This window comes from Ambystoma mexicanum, chromosome 11, assembly GCF_040938575.1.
Source record: "Ambystoma mexicanum isolate Mex_15411 chromosome 11, UKY_AmexF1_1, whole genome shotgun sequence".
NCBI lineage: Eukaryota > Metazoa > Chordata > Amphibia > Caudata > Ambystomatidae > Ambystoma > Ambystoma mexicanum.
Genome location: NC_090934.1, coordinates 353,132,864 through 353,151,535, shown reverse-complemented (window position 1 = coordinate 353,151,535; position 18,672 = coordinate 353,132,864). Strand labels below are relative to the sequence as shown.

Sequence of the window (18,672 nt, the reverse complement as noted above, 5' to 3'; positions counted from 1 at the left end):
CTCACACGCGTCAACCGATCTTCATCTGTTTTCTTCGGTCCTCCTTCTCGTTGAGGTCCCGATGGGTCCTTCAGTGTGCCTGGGAGGTGGGATCATCTTTGAGCGCGCTGCTCTCTTCTTCATTCGGCGCTGAATCAGTGCAGGTCCTCATCAGATCCCCAGCATCGTTTTTTTACCTTTGCAGCCCTGAGCTGCTCCGCTGTGTGAGCCTCCCCCTCGCTCAACGCCGGCCCTCCCGGTTGAGGTTGTGTCCTGGGGGACCGCTCAGATTCTCCCTTCGACCGCACCCTATACACGCGGGACGTTGATCCAGCTCTGTTAATGACTTCCTCTGCTCTCGACAGCACCTGGAGAGGGCGTTTAAGCCTGCTGAACAAGACTCAGTTGGTCCAGAGGTTCAGGAGAGCATCGTTTATCAAAATATCCCAACTTTAACACACACATTGAAAATAGAGTGAACATAAAGAAAACGAATCCTGGCTGAGATCACAATAGGTTAAAGGAAGTACAAAATGTAGAACCTCCATACTGGCAGCTAGAAGGTTCGTCAGAGGCTCTTTCTTAATCTGCTCTGACAACCCAGAAACTTTAGGTTGCATACCATGTGTTGTACAGATAACCAGAGATTGGGAGCGGATGCACCAGCAGTGGCAAGAATGGATGGTGACCTTTCCCTACATGTTTGCCAGGGTCACAGATGTACTATACACACAGTGTCTCCCTCTCGTGTGACCAGGTCTCTGTTGTGATCTCCCTCAGACTCTGCATCAGAGAAGGAGGGATTCCCTCAACTTGCACACTGAAAGAAACAGAAACCTCAGACTGCTGCAATGGTAAATAGCAATAACTCCCCCTGAAGACTCTCTAGAACACCCCAGAGTGCCATTGACCATGCGTCAACCTCAGGTACATAGGGAGGATCAGAAGGAGGGAGGTAGTTGGGAGAGGGCCCACTTAAACCAAGAACCTTCCCTGTTGGAAAAAAAGGAACCAGGAAGAAAATGAAAAGGCAATGAGTTAATTTTTTAATGACCAACAGGAAAACCTATGGATAAACCTGGGAAATGTGCGAGGAGTGGGGAAGGGAATAAAGCGGGGAACAAAGCAATCAACAGCTGAGGAAGTAACAAAGAAGAATTATTTTTGTGGCATGGCTATACCCTCTCTGTAGGCTCCCGCACCTCATTTAGAGGAAGGAGATACATCCTGCTGGTACTGGAAGATTACTAATTATATTTGTCTTTGTGAAAGTTTCTTCCAGGGAAAGAAAAATAACCCTAGTCATAACAAGGAGCAACTCTACAGGGAGCTGAATTCATACAAAGGAATATCTCTGAGAATGAAGCAATTCTTGGAGAAAATCTCAACCCTATTTTATTTGATTTAGTTGTTAGTACAACTTTACACATTTTCATTTTTACAGATGAACAGATAAAATCAACATTTAGTTACAACATATAAAAATAACTATATAAAGTTACAAGTAAGTATTTTTTTCTCTATTTTCAGATACAAAAAGTGCAACTTTTAGGAAATTCTTTTTGCATAAGGAAATGCTATGTCAAGTAATTGTATAGCAGCAATGCTGATCGATATTTTTCTTGCACTGAAAATTTCACACCATATTTCATCATAGGATCGACTGACATGTTGCCATGTCATTTCTTTCATCAGTTTAAATCAATGTGGTACAAAGGCATTACATTGGACAATGATATGAGCAAGCGTTTCTGTTTGAGATTTATCATTACAAAACCGACAATGGCTCTGCTTCTTTGTGACCACACCGCGTCTTACCAAAATTTCATTGACTGGCCATAGATTAAAACGCAAACGCAAGATTTTCGTTCTTAAATTTACAGATGGACATTTAATGAGATATTCAGCCATGCTACCAAATTCCTTGTGACCAAAGAGAGATCTATTAAAATCTGTTAGTCTTAGGCACTTTTCTTGAGTGGTTATCCAATCGGTCTGGTACATTTTAGTCTTAGCTCGATTCGGATTTGTAATCAATAGATAAATTGATATATGTGCTTCAACAAGGGCATTCATAACGTGTTCTCCATCTTTGTGGAAATGAGTGAGTGGAGAATAAAAGGTAATTTGCTAAGATGGCAAGGCTATCTCGCTTATTTATCCCGATAAGACATTTTCTTAGAAGGGTGCACATTTTCCATGTAACTTGAACATGAATGGATAGCAGGCCAATTTCAAATCTCAGTAACATGTTCGGTGTGGACTTGGGCAGTCCAAATACTCGTTTCCAAAATTTTGCTTCAATACCATTCCAGAATTTAAAAGTTCGTGGGAGCAGAGATTCCAAACCATATATAAGAACAGGTATTACCTTTTGCTGGTAAAATTATATTAAATGGAGTAGTGGTGGTGCAGAGGTGGTCTGATGTGGTGCTGTACCGAGGGAAACCACTGAGTGTTTTTATAGTGCCTATTGGTTGGAGGAGTGGCTTGCTACAACCCTGACCTGCAAAGGACTTTTAAACCTCATTATTCTGCGGAACGCAGAGGTGGTTCAGAGGTGGTCTGCTGCGGGACTGGGATGTACCAGGTAAGCTATGTTGACTCTTATACCTTGCTGGAGCTTTACCGCTGCTAGAAGCTGTGCCTTTCTGACTCCCATATGTAGGTAGTCTTTCAGACCACGTGTGAGGTGCTGGTTTGCCATCGGCTGGATTTCCTCCTATTCCATCAATTCCATAATATTGAGCGGCTACCCCCTTCAGAACCACTATGAAACGCAACTCTAATCGTAAGTACGGACTGCGTAGCACCTCTGCATGGAGCACAAAGAGGCTGAGAAGTCTCGATCCTGTTATTCTATCTTCTTAAAGGGACCGCCCGGATACCGTTAGACACACAAACTTTAATTACTGATTTTGCAAACACACTGCCTCCAGTCCCTGGCTTGTCTTGCCAAACAAATACATCTTCCCCGCATTGGGCGCCTAATACAACCACCTCTCCAACAATCGACAACAACCATTCACTGTTAAACCTATGCCTAGGGCTTCAGAGGAATTCCATGGGAACATCACATTATGCAGATTTACAAACTAACGTCCCTGGAACACTTGCTAGCACACATCTATCTGCTTCCCCTGATTTGGAGTGATTGCAATCCTCTCCGGAAGCTATAGTGACACCATTGTCCGACTCTTCAGCTCTTTATAATAGTGAGTCGGATAGTGAGAGCGGGTCGGATTCTCCTCCCGCCCTTGCTGGCCTTATTATAAGCAGAGATTCAATTATTATGCATTCATTAAATGCTATGTCTGCTAGTATCAATGCCCTTTTGGCTTTATGCGCAACTCTCGCTAAAGAACAGCGAGAAACTAAGCAGGTCGTGGCTATCATCATTGACATGATAATGGATAACTCTCCCCGGCCCATGCAATCGCCCTAGGTGAAAATACTAATGAGGCCACGCTAGACCGTTTCATTAACAGACCCTGGTGCAAGAACCTTACTGTAGAGTAAACTACAACTTTGCCAGGAATGGTGACAGCCAATTAGCACCTAGAGTCGCCCATGATGTTACAGATGACAGTGACTGGGATTATGAGGAGCTTCACTTAGAAACCTCTGGGTATTAGGCGCGTTATAAATAACCCATTACAATTTCCTTGCCGCCACAAACGATCTGCTTGTGATTCTCCATGTGCTTCGCCGCCCGCTATTCAGCCTCCAGCGATAAGCAGAAGACCAACGCAGCCATTAGAGGGAAGAAAATGACGCCAATAATTAACCAACCGCGCCCATCAAGGTCCTCTGTATCAATATGCCCGCCTGTTGGTATTTGTAAATCTGCTAGCTCAAAGCCTTCGACATCTCATACAGCGTCTGATGGTTCGGTCAGACAGGTGCCCATCTGTGGCTTTATGAATAACTGGTTATTGGCTCCTCCAGCACCCACAGGACCTACTGCTTCAGCTATTGCGCCTTTGCCTAGTGCTCCCTCTGTAGGAGCAGAGAGCTGACCCTCAACCTCAGATGCCATAGAAACTCAGCAAGGCCACGTATCAGCCTTAAATCGGGTTCCAATTCGACCCCCAATCACATCTGCACCAGCACAGATATGCGTTCCCCAGCCTCTAAATACCAATACTGAGAAAGGAAAACCATGGAACGCTGGGTAAATGGGCCAAGATCGAAGAATTTTACCCATCAGACTACATCCCGTTTATAAACAGAGAGTTCTTCTCGACATTTTTTCGCAGATGCCGAGCCTCAACCTTCCGTCTTCTTCTGATATTACCCATTTGGAGCTGCCCACGTTTGGTAGTTCTTCTAATTGGGTAATCTTTGAATTTACATCTCTCTTAATGGTGGCTCTATTAAAATCTAGTGCAGAAGAATTGGAATCTCTGGGCTTCTGCTTGACAATCTGTAGAAGGCGATTAATCCATAAGCAAGATGTGGCTCATCGTCCATTGCAATCCCCTCTTTTTCAGAGGACTACAACAACTACCTCAGCATCGATTTTTCAGTGAGAACACTCCTTGCCATTAGCATATTGTATGCATCCTGTTAGCATTCTAGCTGCTAATAAGACTACCATGGCTCTGCGAAGACGCCCTTTCTAGCAGGGTCTGATGGCACGTGCACCCACCTACTCTAACATGGCTTGCATGGAATACACGTGACCACAACTCCTTTTGCAGCCTACCACTGGGATCTATTACACTCACTCCATCTGATATTTTTCTTTTACAGGAGACGTGGCTTACGACAAACATTTATATGAATGGATATTGTATACTTTGCAACCCAGTGAGGCCATCCGGTAGCGGTCGCCCTAGTGGTAGTCTGGCCATAGCGGCCCGCTCCAATCTTAATTTAGCTTACTTTTTATATGTGGACGGCTTTCTTTCTCAAGTCCTTTCAACCTTTTTATACTTGCATGACACCAAGGAATACATGCTAGTTTATAAAGGTCTACGATCCGCCCAATGGCACAAACCCCCCCCAAAATACATAGCTTGATTGCCAAGATATTGTTGATATGGTTTAGTAGGTATCCAAACATTTTGCTACTGATTGCTGGGTACTTAAAAGTGCACAATCTACATCTATTGATGTCTAATGATAATGAGGGACAGTATTACGCTGGTGCTTTTTACATTGCTGGTAGGGCCGACTGTGGCTAGTCTACCTTCCTATATAGTCACAATCTTACTGGATTACCTTTAGTTCAACATATACCTCGACTTATGGCAGCTCAAGGTCATTTATTGACTATGTTAGTCAATGCCAATATGCTAAATCAATGTTATTAATTACACATAACACTGAGTGATCGTGCAGCCCTCACTTGATCTACCATCATGGGCACCAATTATGTGGCATCAATGGGTGCTCCCGTAGTTAGGGTAAATTCTACCAGAAATTGCATTATATGGTCAACAGCAACAACCATCAAGTTTAGCGATATCATTGCAGAAATCGAGGCATATCCAGAAACTTTGCTCACACTGAATCAATGGGATATTGAACTGCTTATAGCCAAACTAGCACAATCTATTACTAGACTGAGGCTGGCCACTTTTGGAAAAAGGGCTGGAAACTCGAACAATTTTGATGCCCTTATGCACAAGAAAAGAGTATCATACCGTAAGGCCAGGGCCCAGATCAGAAGTCAGCTACTTTTCTTCCCCATACAAAAACAGTCTACCCTTCGCTCATTGGCAACTTGCCACAAAAATTGGATAAAACAACACAAATCATCTATAAACAGAGTCCAATGGCTCTCTATGTTCCGCATACTTAAGCTTAATGATAACTGTCGATTTTATGGCCCTTTTTTTAGAGAACATCTGGCCCGGTGGCAGAGGGAGGGCGGGGAAATCCCCGATCAAATTAAACCCCATATCATAACTCTAATGGACGGAGCATATTTCGAAGTTATACTTCTCAAACAAGGAAATCTTGCCGGGAGGGGGGCGTGGCTTACCAGCCATGGATTAGGATGTGCGGGCGAGAGCTGTTCCTATGATCCGACACTGATCCGGAATTAACTGCGCTTAATAACTGCCAAATTGCTACCAAAAGAGATACGAGTGCGTGGGAAAATATGTCCTACTGGATCTAAGAAGTGTGAAGCCTGCTGTGCAAACACCGGCAAGATAGAGGATTCCGAAGTGCCCGGCCGCAAAGATACATTGTATCCAAAATGGCGGCGGACAAAGGATAAATTGCTGTAGCTGCAGAGCGGCCAAGCGGATACAATCGTACCGCGTGCATCGAAGCCCTGGCACTGAAAAGACGTGCCGATCCCCTGCTCCTCTAACGACCTGTGGGGGGGTAACAATCACGGAGGCAGACCGAGTATGGCATACCATGTGCAGCGGAGGACAACTGTGAGCGAAGCCGCTGATGAAGCGCGGAGACGAGGCGGTCTCCCCCGGCCACACCAGCTGACTCGATGCGCGGCTCCCGCTGCATGCGGGAAACGAAATAAAAGCATCAAGGGGCCTCATGTGCAGCGGATGACAACCGTGAGCGAAGCCGGCTGATGAAGCGCGGAGACGAGGCAGTCTCCCTCGGCCACACCAGCTGTCTCGAGGCACGGCTCCCGCTACATGCGGGAAATGAAATAAAGGCATCGAGGGGCCCCATGTGCAGCGAATGACAACCATGAGCGAAGCCGGCTGATGAAGCGCGGAGACGAGGCAGTCTCCCTCGGCCACACCAGCTGTCTCGATGCCCGGCTCCCGCTGCATGCGGGAAACGAAATAAAAGCATTGAGGGGCCTTAGAAGGGAATTCGGAAGAAATGACTGGCGAGGCGGAACACAGAGACACAATGTAGCAGCGGGAGACGCGAGGAGACCCAAATAGTGGATGAGCAGAATCCAGGCCATTGTCAAGCGGGTTATGCTGTGACTACACATAGCCGAGTGCGTGGTGAGGCTCCCCTGCTCGGCTGAGCAAATAGAACAGCTGGTGTGATACGAGGCAAGCAGTGGAGGTGGCGGGCTCAGTGGGACTGAAGGCCCTGCAGCCAGCACAAGAAAGATTTTGTGCACAAGCTGGCACAACAAGGGGAGACCAGCGAGCGGCAGCTCATGCATGTAGCCCGTGAAGGACTGGCACACAGCTGGATGGGGAACACTTCCCTTTGATCTTGATGCGAGGGGCCCCGCCATAGGCCATACCCGGAATTCTGTTACAGTATAGACCCGATTCGGCTGCACAGAACGAGGGTGCGCCGCACTACAGCTTTTGGGACTCGTTGACCTGGAGCTTTGAGCCCCCAACTGGGCGCTACACTTGCCATAATTAGCAGGCCTGCATGGAAGTGTGCAGGTGCAGTGATATGCCAAATGGATTTTGGGTCAGTGGCTCACTGGGAGATTGATGCGATGAGCCCAGCCACGACACTACTGGGAAGGTGAGCCAGCGAGGATACATATGTGTGGTCATGGGAGCATGGTGCATGGTACTGTTGTGCTGGTAGGCGCTGCCAAATGGTACATTGAAGTGTGTTAAAACAGAGCCTAAGTGCAACCGGCATCACAGCGAAGCACTGCACATGGTAGGGTGCGAGGAAGATTGCTCAAGACATACCTAACGGTGCACATTGTGCGGAGGGCCCCAAAGTTGGGTGCCTGCGGCGTGAGGAGAACTTATCCCTGCGGTCAATCCAATGAACCAATACGTGGGAGAGCACAACCCATTCCAGGAATAGCCCGGCGAACGCATGCATGTACGGAAGCTCTCCTGGGCAGCTTTCTTGGACCTGGGTCTGCATTGATATAGAAGTGCGGAGCCGACACGTCAGAGACCAAGCTACCGCAGGCAAGATGACGGGAAGAGGGACTGTAACCAAGAGTAAGGGTGGACAGTCCACGATGGAAGCATTTGCCAAGACGCAGGTGTCTCCTGTGACCGCAGCACACAGGGGTGCGTCAGCACCAATGGAGAGCACTACAACGATCGAAAACCACCAGATTTTGGCGGCTATCACGGAACTAAAAGACTCATGGGGGTTAGCGATGGCGGACTTGCGCACTTCCCTGGAGGCCAAGATAGATGCAGTGGGCATCGATGTCGCCTTGCTGAGACAGGATGTTAGAGCGTTGGCTGAGAGGACGAGTAGCTTGGAAAGTGCGGTGAAAATCAACACGGACACTAGTAGCAGCAATGCGAAGGAGGTTCACGTGCTAAAGCAACAGGTAGCTAACCTGGAGAATCGGGCAGAGGAGGCGGAAGGGAGAGCGAGGAGGAACAACATTCGCGTGGTCGGCCTTCCAGAGGGAGAGGAAGGCCGAGACCCCACTGACTACGTCGAGAATTTACTCTTGCAGGAAATAGGGGCCGAAAAACTCTTGCAAGGTTTTGCTGTGGAGCGAGCGCATAGAGCCCTCATGAGGAGGCCACAACCGGGGGCTCCTCCCCGGCCAATAATAGCGAAAATACTGAACTATTAGGATCCCGCGAAGATTTTAGAATACTTCTGTAAAGGAGGAACCATTGAGAGGGCGTCATGCACCGTCACAGCGTATCCAGATTACACAATGCTGGTCCAAAGGCAGTGGTACAGCTACGTGGAGATCAAAAGAAGGCTACGTGCGACGGGGATCAAATATATGCTGCTGTATCCTGCAAAGCTAAAAGTGATACATAAGAGCAAGATGTTTTTCTTCCACACGCCCAAAGAAGTGACGACCTGGCTAGACCTTCAGGGTTGTCCGGAACAGGAAGCGGATCAAGCGCAAGAGTAATACGATAAGTGGCTGAGACATTACATGTAGCGGGACATGATGTGCAGTGGGTATCCATTTGAACTGTGGGTGGTGGCTCTGGTTGAGGGATATCACTGGGTACGGGTGGCACTTGAAGTAGATCTCATGGACTGGAGAGGACACAAGGACTTGAATATAGCAAAGCGTAAATATTTGTGGTATTTGTACAGTTAAGTGTGTTGAGTTTATAGCAAATAGGAGCGGCAGGACGTGAGCACCCTATCCACCCATAACAGTCCTAGCAGGCTAGCCAGTAGGGCGGCCTTACCCCGCGGAGCATCGAGTACAGGCGGGAGCCAGAAAAGTGCTAGATGCGGGGGAGCCTGAGATCCAGGGATGGAGCTGGGCAACAGTTGGGTGGGACTATGGGGGGTGGGAGGCATGGGGAGTTGGGTGTGGTTGGGAGGGATAAGGGGAAGGGAGAGGTGTTTGGGGTGTGTGCAGTTAAGGGAAGTCTGAACTGGGATACAAGCCTACGTAGACGAGAACGGGTACGAACAGTGGATTGCGTGGCTGGGGTGGGGGTGGAAAATGTAACAAGCCATGGGGGACCTTAAAATAATCACGTGGAATGTTAGGGGTCTAAACAGTTATTTGAAGAGAAAAAAGGTTATGTTATACTTGCGTAGACAAAAGATAGACATTGCGCTATTACAAGTGACCCATTTGACAAAAGAGAGGCTGGGAATGATCAAGAAGAAACGGAAAGGAGTGGTGGTGGGCTCAACATACTCAGCTTATGCTAGAGGGGTCCTTATCTGGGTGGCCCTGCATGTCCCCTTTCATGGGTTACAGGAAACTGCTGAAGGGGACGGGAGGATGGCCATACTCAGGGGCCTGGTAGAGAACAGAGAAATAAGTATAATCAATACATACGCTCCCAATCAGAATACAGCGATGTATTTTAGAACCCTGAGTGCTAACCTTGGTATGTGCATGGGAAGTGCGGTAATCTGGGGTGGGGATTTCAACTGTGTATTAGACCCAAGGGTGGATAGATCGGACCAGAAGTTGGAAAAACCAGCCCCGGCAGCACGGGTGTTGCGAGCGTTACTCAATGATTTTGATTTGACTGATGTATGGAGAGTGAAGCACCCCCAAGAAAGACAGTACTCTCACTACTCGGCCCCACAACAGCTGTCCCCCAGAATAGACTATGCCTTTGCTACGTCAGGCATAATAATGGAAATGGGGCGGGCGGAATATAAAGCGAGAGTCCTGTCGGACCACTCGCCCGTGATTGTTAGCTGGCAATACTGCCCTCCAAGAGCCAGGATCCCGACGTGGCGTCTCCGAGCGGAGGTGCTTAAGGATCCCGTGTTCAAAGAAGAGGTAAGGGAGGAGATCATAAATTACTTTGAGGAGAATACGGGTAGTGTAGATTCGGCGTGCACGTTATGGGAGGCCTTTAAAGTAGTGTTGAGCGGCGTGGCCATAGCAAAGTCCAAAAGTCTGCAAGGCGGTATCCTGGCTGATCTGCAGGAGGCTGAGAGGGATTTGGAAAAAGCACAAAGGGAGGATGGCGATATTGGTTCGAATGCGGAGCGGATACTTCAACAGAAGTGTGGAGAGCATTGGGATAGGTTGTGTAAATTGAATTATAAGAAATACATAGAGAGGCAGCACGCGGGTGGTGACAAGACAGGACGGCTTCTGGCATGGTTATACAAGAGCGAAACCCCCAGATCCACCATCAGAGCAATAACAAGAGATGATGGCAGTGTAGCGGACACCCAGGAGGGAGTTAATCAGGAATTTGCCACGTATTACAGAGAACTGTATGGGGACGTTGAGGAGGATAATCTAGGGAGGATAAAAGAAACACTCGAAGATATAGGTCTGCCCAGGATAAGTGCTGAAAAGAGGGAAGAGCTGGATGCACCAATCACTTTAGAAGAGCTGGAAGCGGTGGTGAGACAATTGCCTACTAGTAAAACCCCAGGGGCGGATGGGTTTCCGAGCGAGTTCTATAAAGCATACATGGCAGAGGTGCTCCCTCCGATGCTGAATATGTTGAATGAAGCGTTTGAGACGGGACAGCTGCCGGAGTTGCTAAGGGAAGCAATTATAATTCCGCTCCCTAAACCGAATAAACCTGGGCACAGTTGTGGCTCCTACAGACCACTATCAATGCTGAATCAAGACAGCAATATCTTAACAGCTGTTTTGGCGAGCAGACTGCGAAGAGTCATAGACAAACTCATACACCCGGATCAGACGGGGTATGTTCCAAACAGGAACATAACTCACAATCACAGGCGATTCCACCGAGTCATTGAATGGGTGGGGGGGAAATGAGGGTGACTTGGCAGTAGTGTCCTTGGATGCGGTAAAGGCTTTTGATTCTGTTAAGTGGCCATGGCTGCTGTCGACTCTGGCGGAATATGGGATGGAGCCCGGATATGTAAGATGGGAAAAGATGTTATACAGTGCGCCGCTCGCTAGAGTTAAGACGGGAGCTGTTATTTCAGAGAGATGGCGGTTAGGCAGAGGTACTAGACAGGGATGCCCGTGGTCCCCTATGTTATACATATTGGCATTGGAGCCTTTGGCTATATAGCTCAGACAGCAGTATGACACCATAGGCATCGAAGTGGGTGGGGAGCGACATTTGATCTCTTTATATGCAGACGATATGTTATTGTATCTGAAGTATCCGGAGGAGAATCTCCAGTATATTCTGGAGGTTATGGATAGGTATGCGGGGCTGTCTGGAATAGCTGTGAATCCTCAGAAGTCTGTGATTTTCCCGTTGGGTAACTATAGGGGTCTCCCTGTAGAACAGCTGCTGGTATTGCAAGCCCCTTGGGCGGTTGATACCTTTCGGTACCTTGGGATAGACATGTATCATACGGTTGAACCAGAACATAAGCACAACACAGAGGTAGCCGTGGGGAAAACAGAGAAAAGTATGCAATTTTGGGGGAAGCTGCCGCTTGCTATGATGGGACGTAGTGCAATGCTTAAGATGGTGGTTTTGTCCAGACTCCTGCATTATTTCGGGAACATTCCATACCTCATACCTGGGAAGTTTTTTGTTAAGCTTAATAGTATATGCAGGGCCTTTTTGTGGCAGGGAACTAGATGCAGGATGGCATTGTGGAAACTGCAAAACTCTTACGAAAAAGGGGGGATACGGCTCCCAACTATGAGGCCTACTATGTAGCGGGCCAACTGCAATACGTTGCTAAATGGCTCTCGGATGAAAGTACCCCCGAATCCAGATTGTTTAGTGCAGACTGTGCCCCATTTTACTTAAAAGAGATGATCTGGTTATCCAAAACAGAAATGCAGGGGCGCCCCAAAATGATGATGCTTGGGTGGAGGATTTGGCGCCACGCGTGCAGGATGATGGAAATCCCGGCTCCGTGCTCCCCACAAATACCGCTGGTGGCACTGGCTAAAGGAGATGTGCAACTGCGGAGGAGGATAAGAAACCACTGGGAATCAGTGGGGGTGGCAACGGTGGGAGATGTTTGGCGGGAGGGAGCCATCATAAGTTATGAGGAGTTGGGCGAGGACACAGAGCTACACGTAGGTCAATATATTACATATCATAGACTGGCGCGGGAAATTAAGAAGACTTGGCCCGGAACTATTCTCGAAGCAGAGCCGGATTGTATTGTAGACACTATATATGAAGTAACAGAGGGAGGGCATGAGATTTCAAGATTGTATGACATGCTGATGCTTAGGATTGGTAAAGAACCAACGCAACTTAGATTAGATTGGGAAACTGAGGTGGGAGCCCCGATGGAGGATGGGATGTGGGAGCTGGCTCTGTGGTATCATCAGAAGGTGTCGAGAAATGCTAGGCTGAAACAGATACAATTATATATTACGCATAGGGCGTACATGACACCCCTGAGGATATCAAAGTTTAAAAACGCAGGTAGACAAGCATGTCCCAAGTGTGATGAAGAACGGGTTGACATGTTACACATGTTTTGGTCCTTCCCGGTGGTTGGGCGCTTCTGGAGCGAGAGAGCGGCGAAACTGGCGGATAAAGGAGTCACACTGGTTGTAGAGTCAGCCTGGGCCTGCCTATTGGGGGGGGTTCCCTAGATCGCAGAAACTGAAGCATGTTAACAAATTGACGGACTTGGCATATGTGCTGGCTAAGAGGAGGATTGCCATGGGGTGGAAGGCTTGTCATAAACCACAGGTGGAGATATGGTGGAAGGAATTGCAGAAGTGGGCGGAAGCAGAGACTATGGTATGGCAGGAGTCCAGTATGATGGGAGGGGAAGAAGAGGTGGGAACCCTGTTGGGTTGGAAATCACTGATAACGGAATTGTTTGGAACGATGCCAGATCTGGCGGATTCCAATGGAGAACGGACCCCACCGCGCGGCGTGAACACAGCGTGAACAGACTGGATGGGCTCGTAGGGGGGGGTGGGTTTTGGGGAGCAGAGATCAAATTGTATGTTGTACACATTCGAAACTGTATTATGGCATCTTGTACTGTATATTTGGTCTGTATTGTTTTGTTGGTTTAAATTTAATAAAAAACGTTTAAAAAAAAAAGGAAGTCTTGCCGGATATCCCCAATTATGTTCCCTCGACCCAATTTTGGGGGTAAATTACGACTTTGAGGACATAATCCTCCTCATTAGAAACTTAAAATTCTCTTGTGCGCCAGGCCCTGACGGTGTGGCCAATGTGACTTTAAAGCCTAATCCAACTTTTTGGGAAAAAGAAAAATTGTTGTATTTTTTTCGATACATAGAGCTCACTGGTCAGGCTCCGGGCAGTTGGCTAAAATCTACACTTATCCCTGTGTATAAAAAGGTGGAAGGCAAGACCCATCAAATTTTCATACTGATATCGAGCATGGCTTTTGGGCATGCTCGATACCAGTATGAAAATATTCTCTACCGCCCTTCTTAAAAAACATTATCAGTGGCCTACAGAATGCACTGTCATGAAGCCTTTTCAAACAGGCTTCAAGGAAATCACATGGAACTCTGCACAATACAGACACTTTTGGCTGATACTGTCTCCCGCCCTGGCCTTAACCTTTATTGTTGCCTAATAGATTTTAGCAAGGCATTCGACTTGTTTCCCGTCCTCTTCTGTGGGCAAAACTTGCCTCTTAGGGGAGTTGATCCCCATGTCCTGTATTCTTTAAAGCTTTTGCATTTCATCACGACAGTCTCAGTTTGATTAAACTTAGAGGGGAAACCACTAGTCCAGTACAGACAAATGTAGGGCTGAAGCAGGGGTGCGTTTTTGATCCCCTGCTTTACAACCTCTAGATTGCCGATATACCTTCCTACTTGGGAAAGGTGAGACATGTTGGGCCAAGATTAAAGGTGTGCCTGCCACCTGGCTTGGGTACGGCGATGACATACTTTTGACTAGACTCCTATTGGTCTTCAGCGCTCCATAGATGCGCTGACCGCCTTTCCGCGTGACAATTGTATGACTATTTATATAAACAATACAAAAGTTATGTGCCTAGGAGGCCTTCTATCAATAAAAAACGAGATTTGTCTGGAATCTGGGTATTGAGCCGCTTGAAGTTGTAGATGTATACATGTACTTGGGATTTGCCCTGAAGTTCGATCCATCGCTTTCTTATATAACAGCCTACATAACTACCAAGACATGGAATAAATGGCTAGCCATCAAGCGATACGTCAGTTACAAAGGGGGAAATAACCTGGAAGGCCTTTTGATTATTTATCGTACTAGTCTTGTCCCCTCTATATTTAATGGCCTGCAGGTACTCCCCCATGGAGTCTGATGAAATGGCTTGATGGGTTTGAAGCCAATATATCACACTCTATGATGAATTTGCTGCAATCCGTACCTGTCAAAGCATTATGGTTGGAATTTGGCATGCAGTCACTTTCTTCTATTTGGCTTGTTTAGCGTGTTAATGGCTTGTGACACTAACAAATTATGTAATATTTGGAGCTCCTCTACAGCAGACCATAAGAGCACCATTTTCATTCAAAAATTGAAGCGTTCAGTAAATTAGCTGCTGACCTCGCTGGCTAGGTCATTGGATTTTGTTTGTAATTTGCCAAATGCAGAACAATTCCTAAAAATAAAGACAATAGCCTGGGATAGAGCATGCAACGTGGATATGTCTGCAATGAAGAAACATTATAGACAATATTCCACGCAAAGTTTTACACTTGACTCAGTGACCTCTTATCTGACAAAGCCCTGTGATCTGGGCTTGGTACGGTTTATAATCTATTTATGTTTTAATCTACTACCAATTTTGGAATATTGCGGTATTTGACAGAAGATAACAAAATATCAAATACTCTGTTGAATCTGTGAATGGGAAATTGAAACGGATCGTCATATTGTGACTATGTGTCCCACCCTAGTACACATGTATTTGAGGAGCTATGGAAAGTTGACACATAAAATATACTCCATCAAAAATGATCAATTTTGGAATAGTCTATACTGAGCAACTTCCCTGGTTCTCCTCATATATGGAAGGCAGCATGGGAAAAAAATGGTATGAAGCAAATTGATTCTATGTCCCAACGATTTGAATAAGTATCTTAAATGAGATTTATACGTATTAGATTGTATTTGTAAACTTGTTCTTAATATTTAGCTAAATGCACAATAGTAAACAATATTAAATGTTACTTTTTGAATTGGCTACAACAGTCTGAATGTTGTGTTGACACAATGAGTTATTGTGCAATATTTGTCTTTTTTTAAAGAATAACCAATGAACTAAATCGAGGAACTACGATCTGGGATATGGACAAGAAGTGGGAAGAGAAAAGCAAAGGAATCAACATTTTCATCTTTTTAGATAACAGTTTACAGGTAATTTTTTGTTGCAATCAAATACCCTTTTATAATTTATGAGAATGAGGTTACCTGAATCGCTGTAAAACATCCGGAAGGTGTCAGTATGATGATGTCCAAAGAATTGGGCAGCAATAACTTGATGGTATTTCTTGATTATGTCCACATATCTTTTATTGAAGTGTGGCCGGAACCAACCCTTGTTTCGTTTCATCTCAAACATACCAGGGGGAACATGGCCAACAATGTAAACCTGAAATGGAAATAGGAGACTTCTATAAAGGGCTGGAAATAAAAATCACTGGTATAAACGACTAGCGGAACTAAAGTGAAAACTCTTTCTCCCAAGATGCATATGTTATAGGTACCTCATTAACAATCGCAGTCTGCTCTAATCAATGATCAATTAAACAGAATATCCCATCCTCCAAGAGCTGTACAGGCTACTCCTCTCCTTCAAGCTTGCATTAGCACCATCACACACACACAACAGCAACAACCTACCTCAAAGCCACAATATTGTCAGGCTGGAAAGTAAGGAATGCAAAAGGAGAACATTTTTGTGGTATGCGCAAGTACTATGGAATAAAACATTTGGGATTCAATATGCTATTCTAATGATGTTCTCATCTGTAAATTCAAAACCTCTAGTTTTGTAGATTCACACTGTCCGCTCAAAACTAAAACTCATAGCAAAAAACACAAGAGTCCCATGGATCACATGAAAGATTGGAAAGACCAAAAAATTGTCACTTAACAAAATGTTGGTGCCAATCTGCTCCTCAGCGGACCACAATGAACTACAAAAGCATCCTCCTCATAATTAAAAGTAGATCTATACAGTGAAAAAGAATACAGTGAAAAAAGAATATTTCACTATCACAGAGCCACCTTCCCACAAAGCGAACCATTTAAGATTTTAAATGAACACTGTAATCCCAATTCAATTTTTTTTTAAAACTTTTATTTGATTGCTTGACAAGACACATATCTAAAGATCAAAACAATGCTATTGTACATATGTTGACAAGGAGAGATTAGAACTAGGCAGTGCACAAAACTCCACAGGTTATCATAAAGCATTATAATCGCATAAAATGTCTGCAATTAATGACAATTAATGTTCAACATTCTCTCAGTGTGCAGAAGGATAACACCTATGCTCTTTTATGAATCCACATATCTTTAGGGTGATTACTTAATAGTATCAAAGAAATATAGACCTTTTCATCATTGTTAGCCCACATTAAATATCGTAAAAAAGTTTTTAGTGTAGGAGGTTTACGTTTTTTCCAACACATTAAAATAGCTCTTTTAGCAGGTAAAAATCCAATAGGCAAAAATAAACCATTTACTTAGGAAATGTTATCATAGCATTCCCATATGCTCCATTTTGGGCCCACAGGCACTATAATCCCAACCACCTTGGACAGGTCTGTACAAAACACACATCTAGTACTTGCAGATCTGGGCATGACCATATCATGTGGAAATAATCTGCACTAAGTAGATTGCACCTCATACAACATGCATTCAGATTAGCTACACATTTATTTAAAACTGTTGATGTGTAGTGTAATCTATGGCAAGGTTAGTGTAATCTATGGCAAGGTTTTAAACTGGATCAGTCTGAACATAGAGTTAAATGACACCTTTGTAGTTAATGCATACCCGTAGCACTACATTTCATCATTGATTTGTATTCCTGCATGTGAGGCCCATCCATCACAAGATCTCTGCTCCGTTTTCTCCACATTTGATTTACCTGAACCATTGTGTAGAATTCTTACATAAAATTGACTGCAGGCATGGTGGTTTACTATAAAGCTCAAACAAGGGTGCACTACAGATTCTATGTCAAGACCGGAGGCTCTGATTATGCTTACTCTTCAACTTTACTGTTCAGCAGCAAAGAAAACATTTCCAAAGAACATGAATACAAATTTATAAAAACTACAATAACCATGTTTTTTGAACATTTGTAGTTCATTTCTATTGGTCTCTAACTGACCACGTGACAAATTCTAAACCAATAAAACAGTCCTCAATGAACGAAAACTCCTGTCCTCTTTCCCTTCTTCCTCTTTCTTTGCTGCTCGGCAGCGAGTTAAGTACTTTCTTCTATATTCAATATTTCGAAATCTATGTATGCATATTTATTTCACTTTGTGTGACGCGTGGTGTTTAAGATATCAGGCGGAACATTTCCGCGACGGAAAGGCGGCTCTGGGGAGCGGCGACCGCGACGGGGCTGGTGCTCCGGCGGCCGCAACGCCGGCGAGCCGTCATAGAGGGCACTGTATAACGGAAGAGAGAGCGCGACGGGACCGCGTAGTTCCGGCGCTCTCTCCTTCGTTATATTTCGTGTGTGTGGATTGAGTTCGGAACGAACGTTGTGTGATCGCAGAGGGAGACTCTCGGATATATATTAGTTTAAGAGCAGCAACAACACGCATCGCTCGAGCGTAGCGTCCTGTTATCAGCTCTACAGCGCCCCTGCAGGCAATACTCTGTCACCGCACCAAAAATCGGACACAGTCCCAGGTAAAACCTGTAAATTTGAGATCTACTCCTATATATTTGGATACATTATACCCAGGAAATCCTGGTATATATACTTATATATATATATATAATCATATATATATATTATAATTATATATCATATCATAACTTTTTTGCCCCAGGGCCTGGGAATCATGAGTTCCTCTAGTGATGAGGGGAAGGCTGGGGTCAGCCAAAAGAGGAGCCATTCAGAAATGAATGTTGTCTTCCAGAAAGCCCTGGGGGCTTCTCTGGGACATAATCCGCAGCAGATAGCGCTGATGGAGGATTGGCTCAGACTATCCCAGGGCCTGGAGGCGGATAAGAGCCTTAAGGCTCGAATGAAGACAAAAGGGGGCAGTAAATTAGCTCGCAGGGCGGATGAAGTCCACACCCCCCCCCCCGAGCACTCCACCCAAAAAGAAAGGTGGCAAAAGAAAGAGAAAGGGTAAGACGGTGCCTCGCAGGGGACGAGTATCATCCTCAGATTCCTCAGAGGAGGGCGAGAATGACTGGGAGGAAGAATACCCCGATGAAGAGGAAGTGTTATCTATATCCTCCTCAGACGATGATC

At 45.6% G+C, this 18,672-nt stretch overlaps 1 protein-coding gene across 1 annotated transcript in view; it reads right to left on the bottom strand.

Moving 5' to 3' along the window:
* Nucleotides 1-18,672, bottom strand: part of SMPDL3B (sphingomyelin phosphodiesterase acid like 3B) — a 532,892-nt gene that overhangs the window by 148,994 nt on the left and 365,226 nt on the right. The window contains exon 6 of the mRNA XM_069623063.1: nt 15,627-15,807. Coding sequence (XP_069479164.1) covers nt 15,627-15,807 — 181 coding nt within the window. The remainder of the gene's footprint in view (nt 1-15,626; nt 15,808-18,672) is intronic.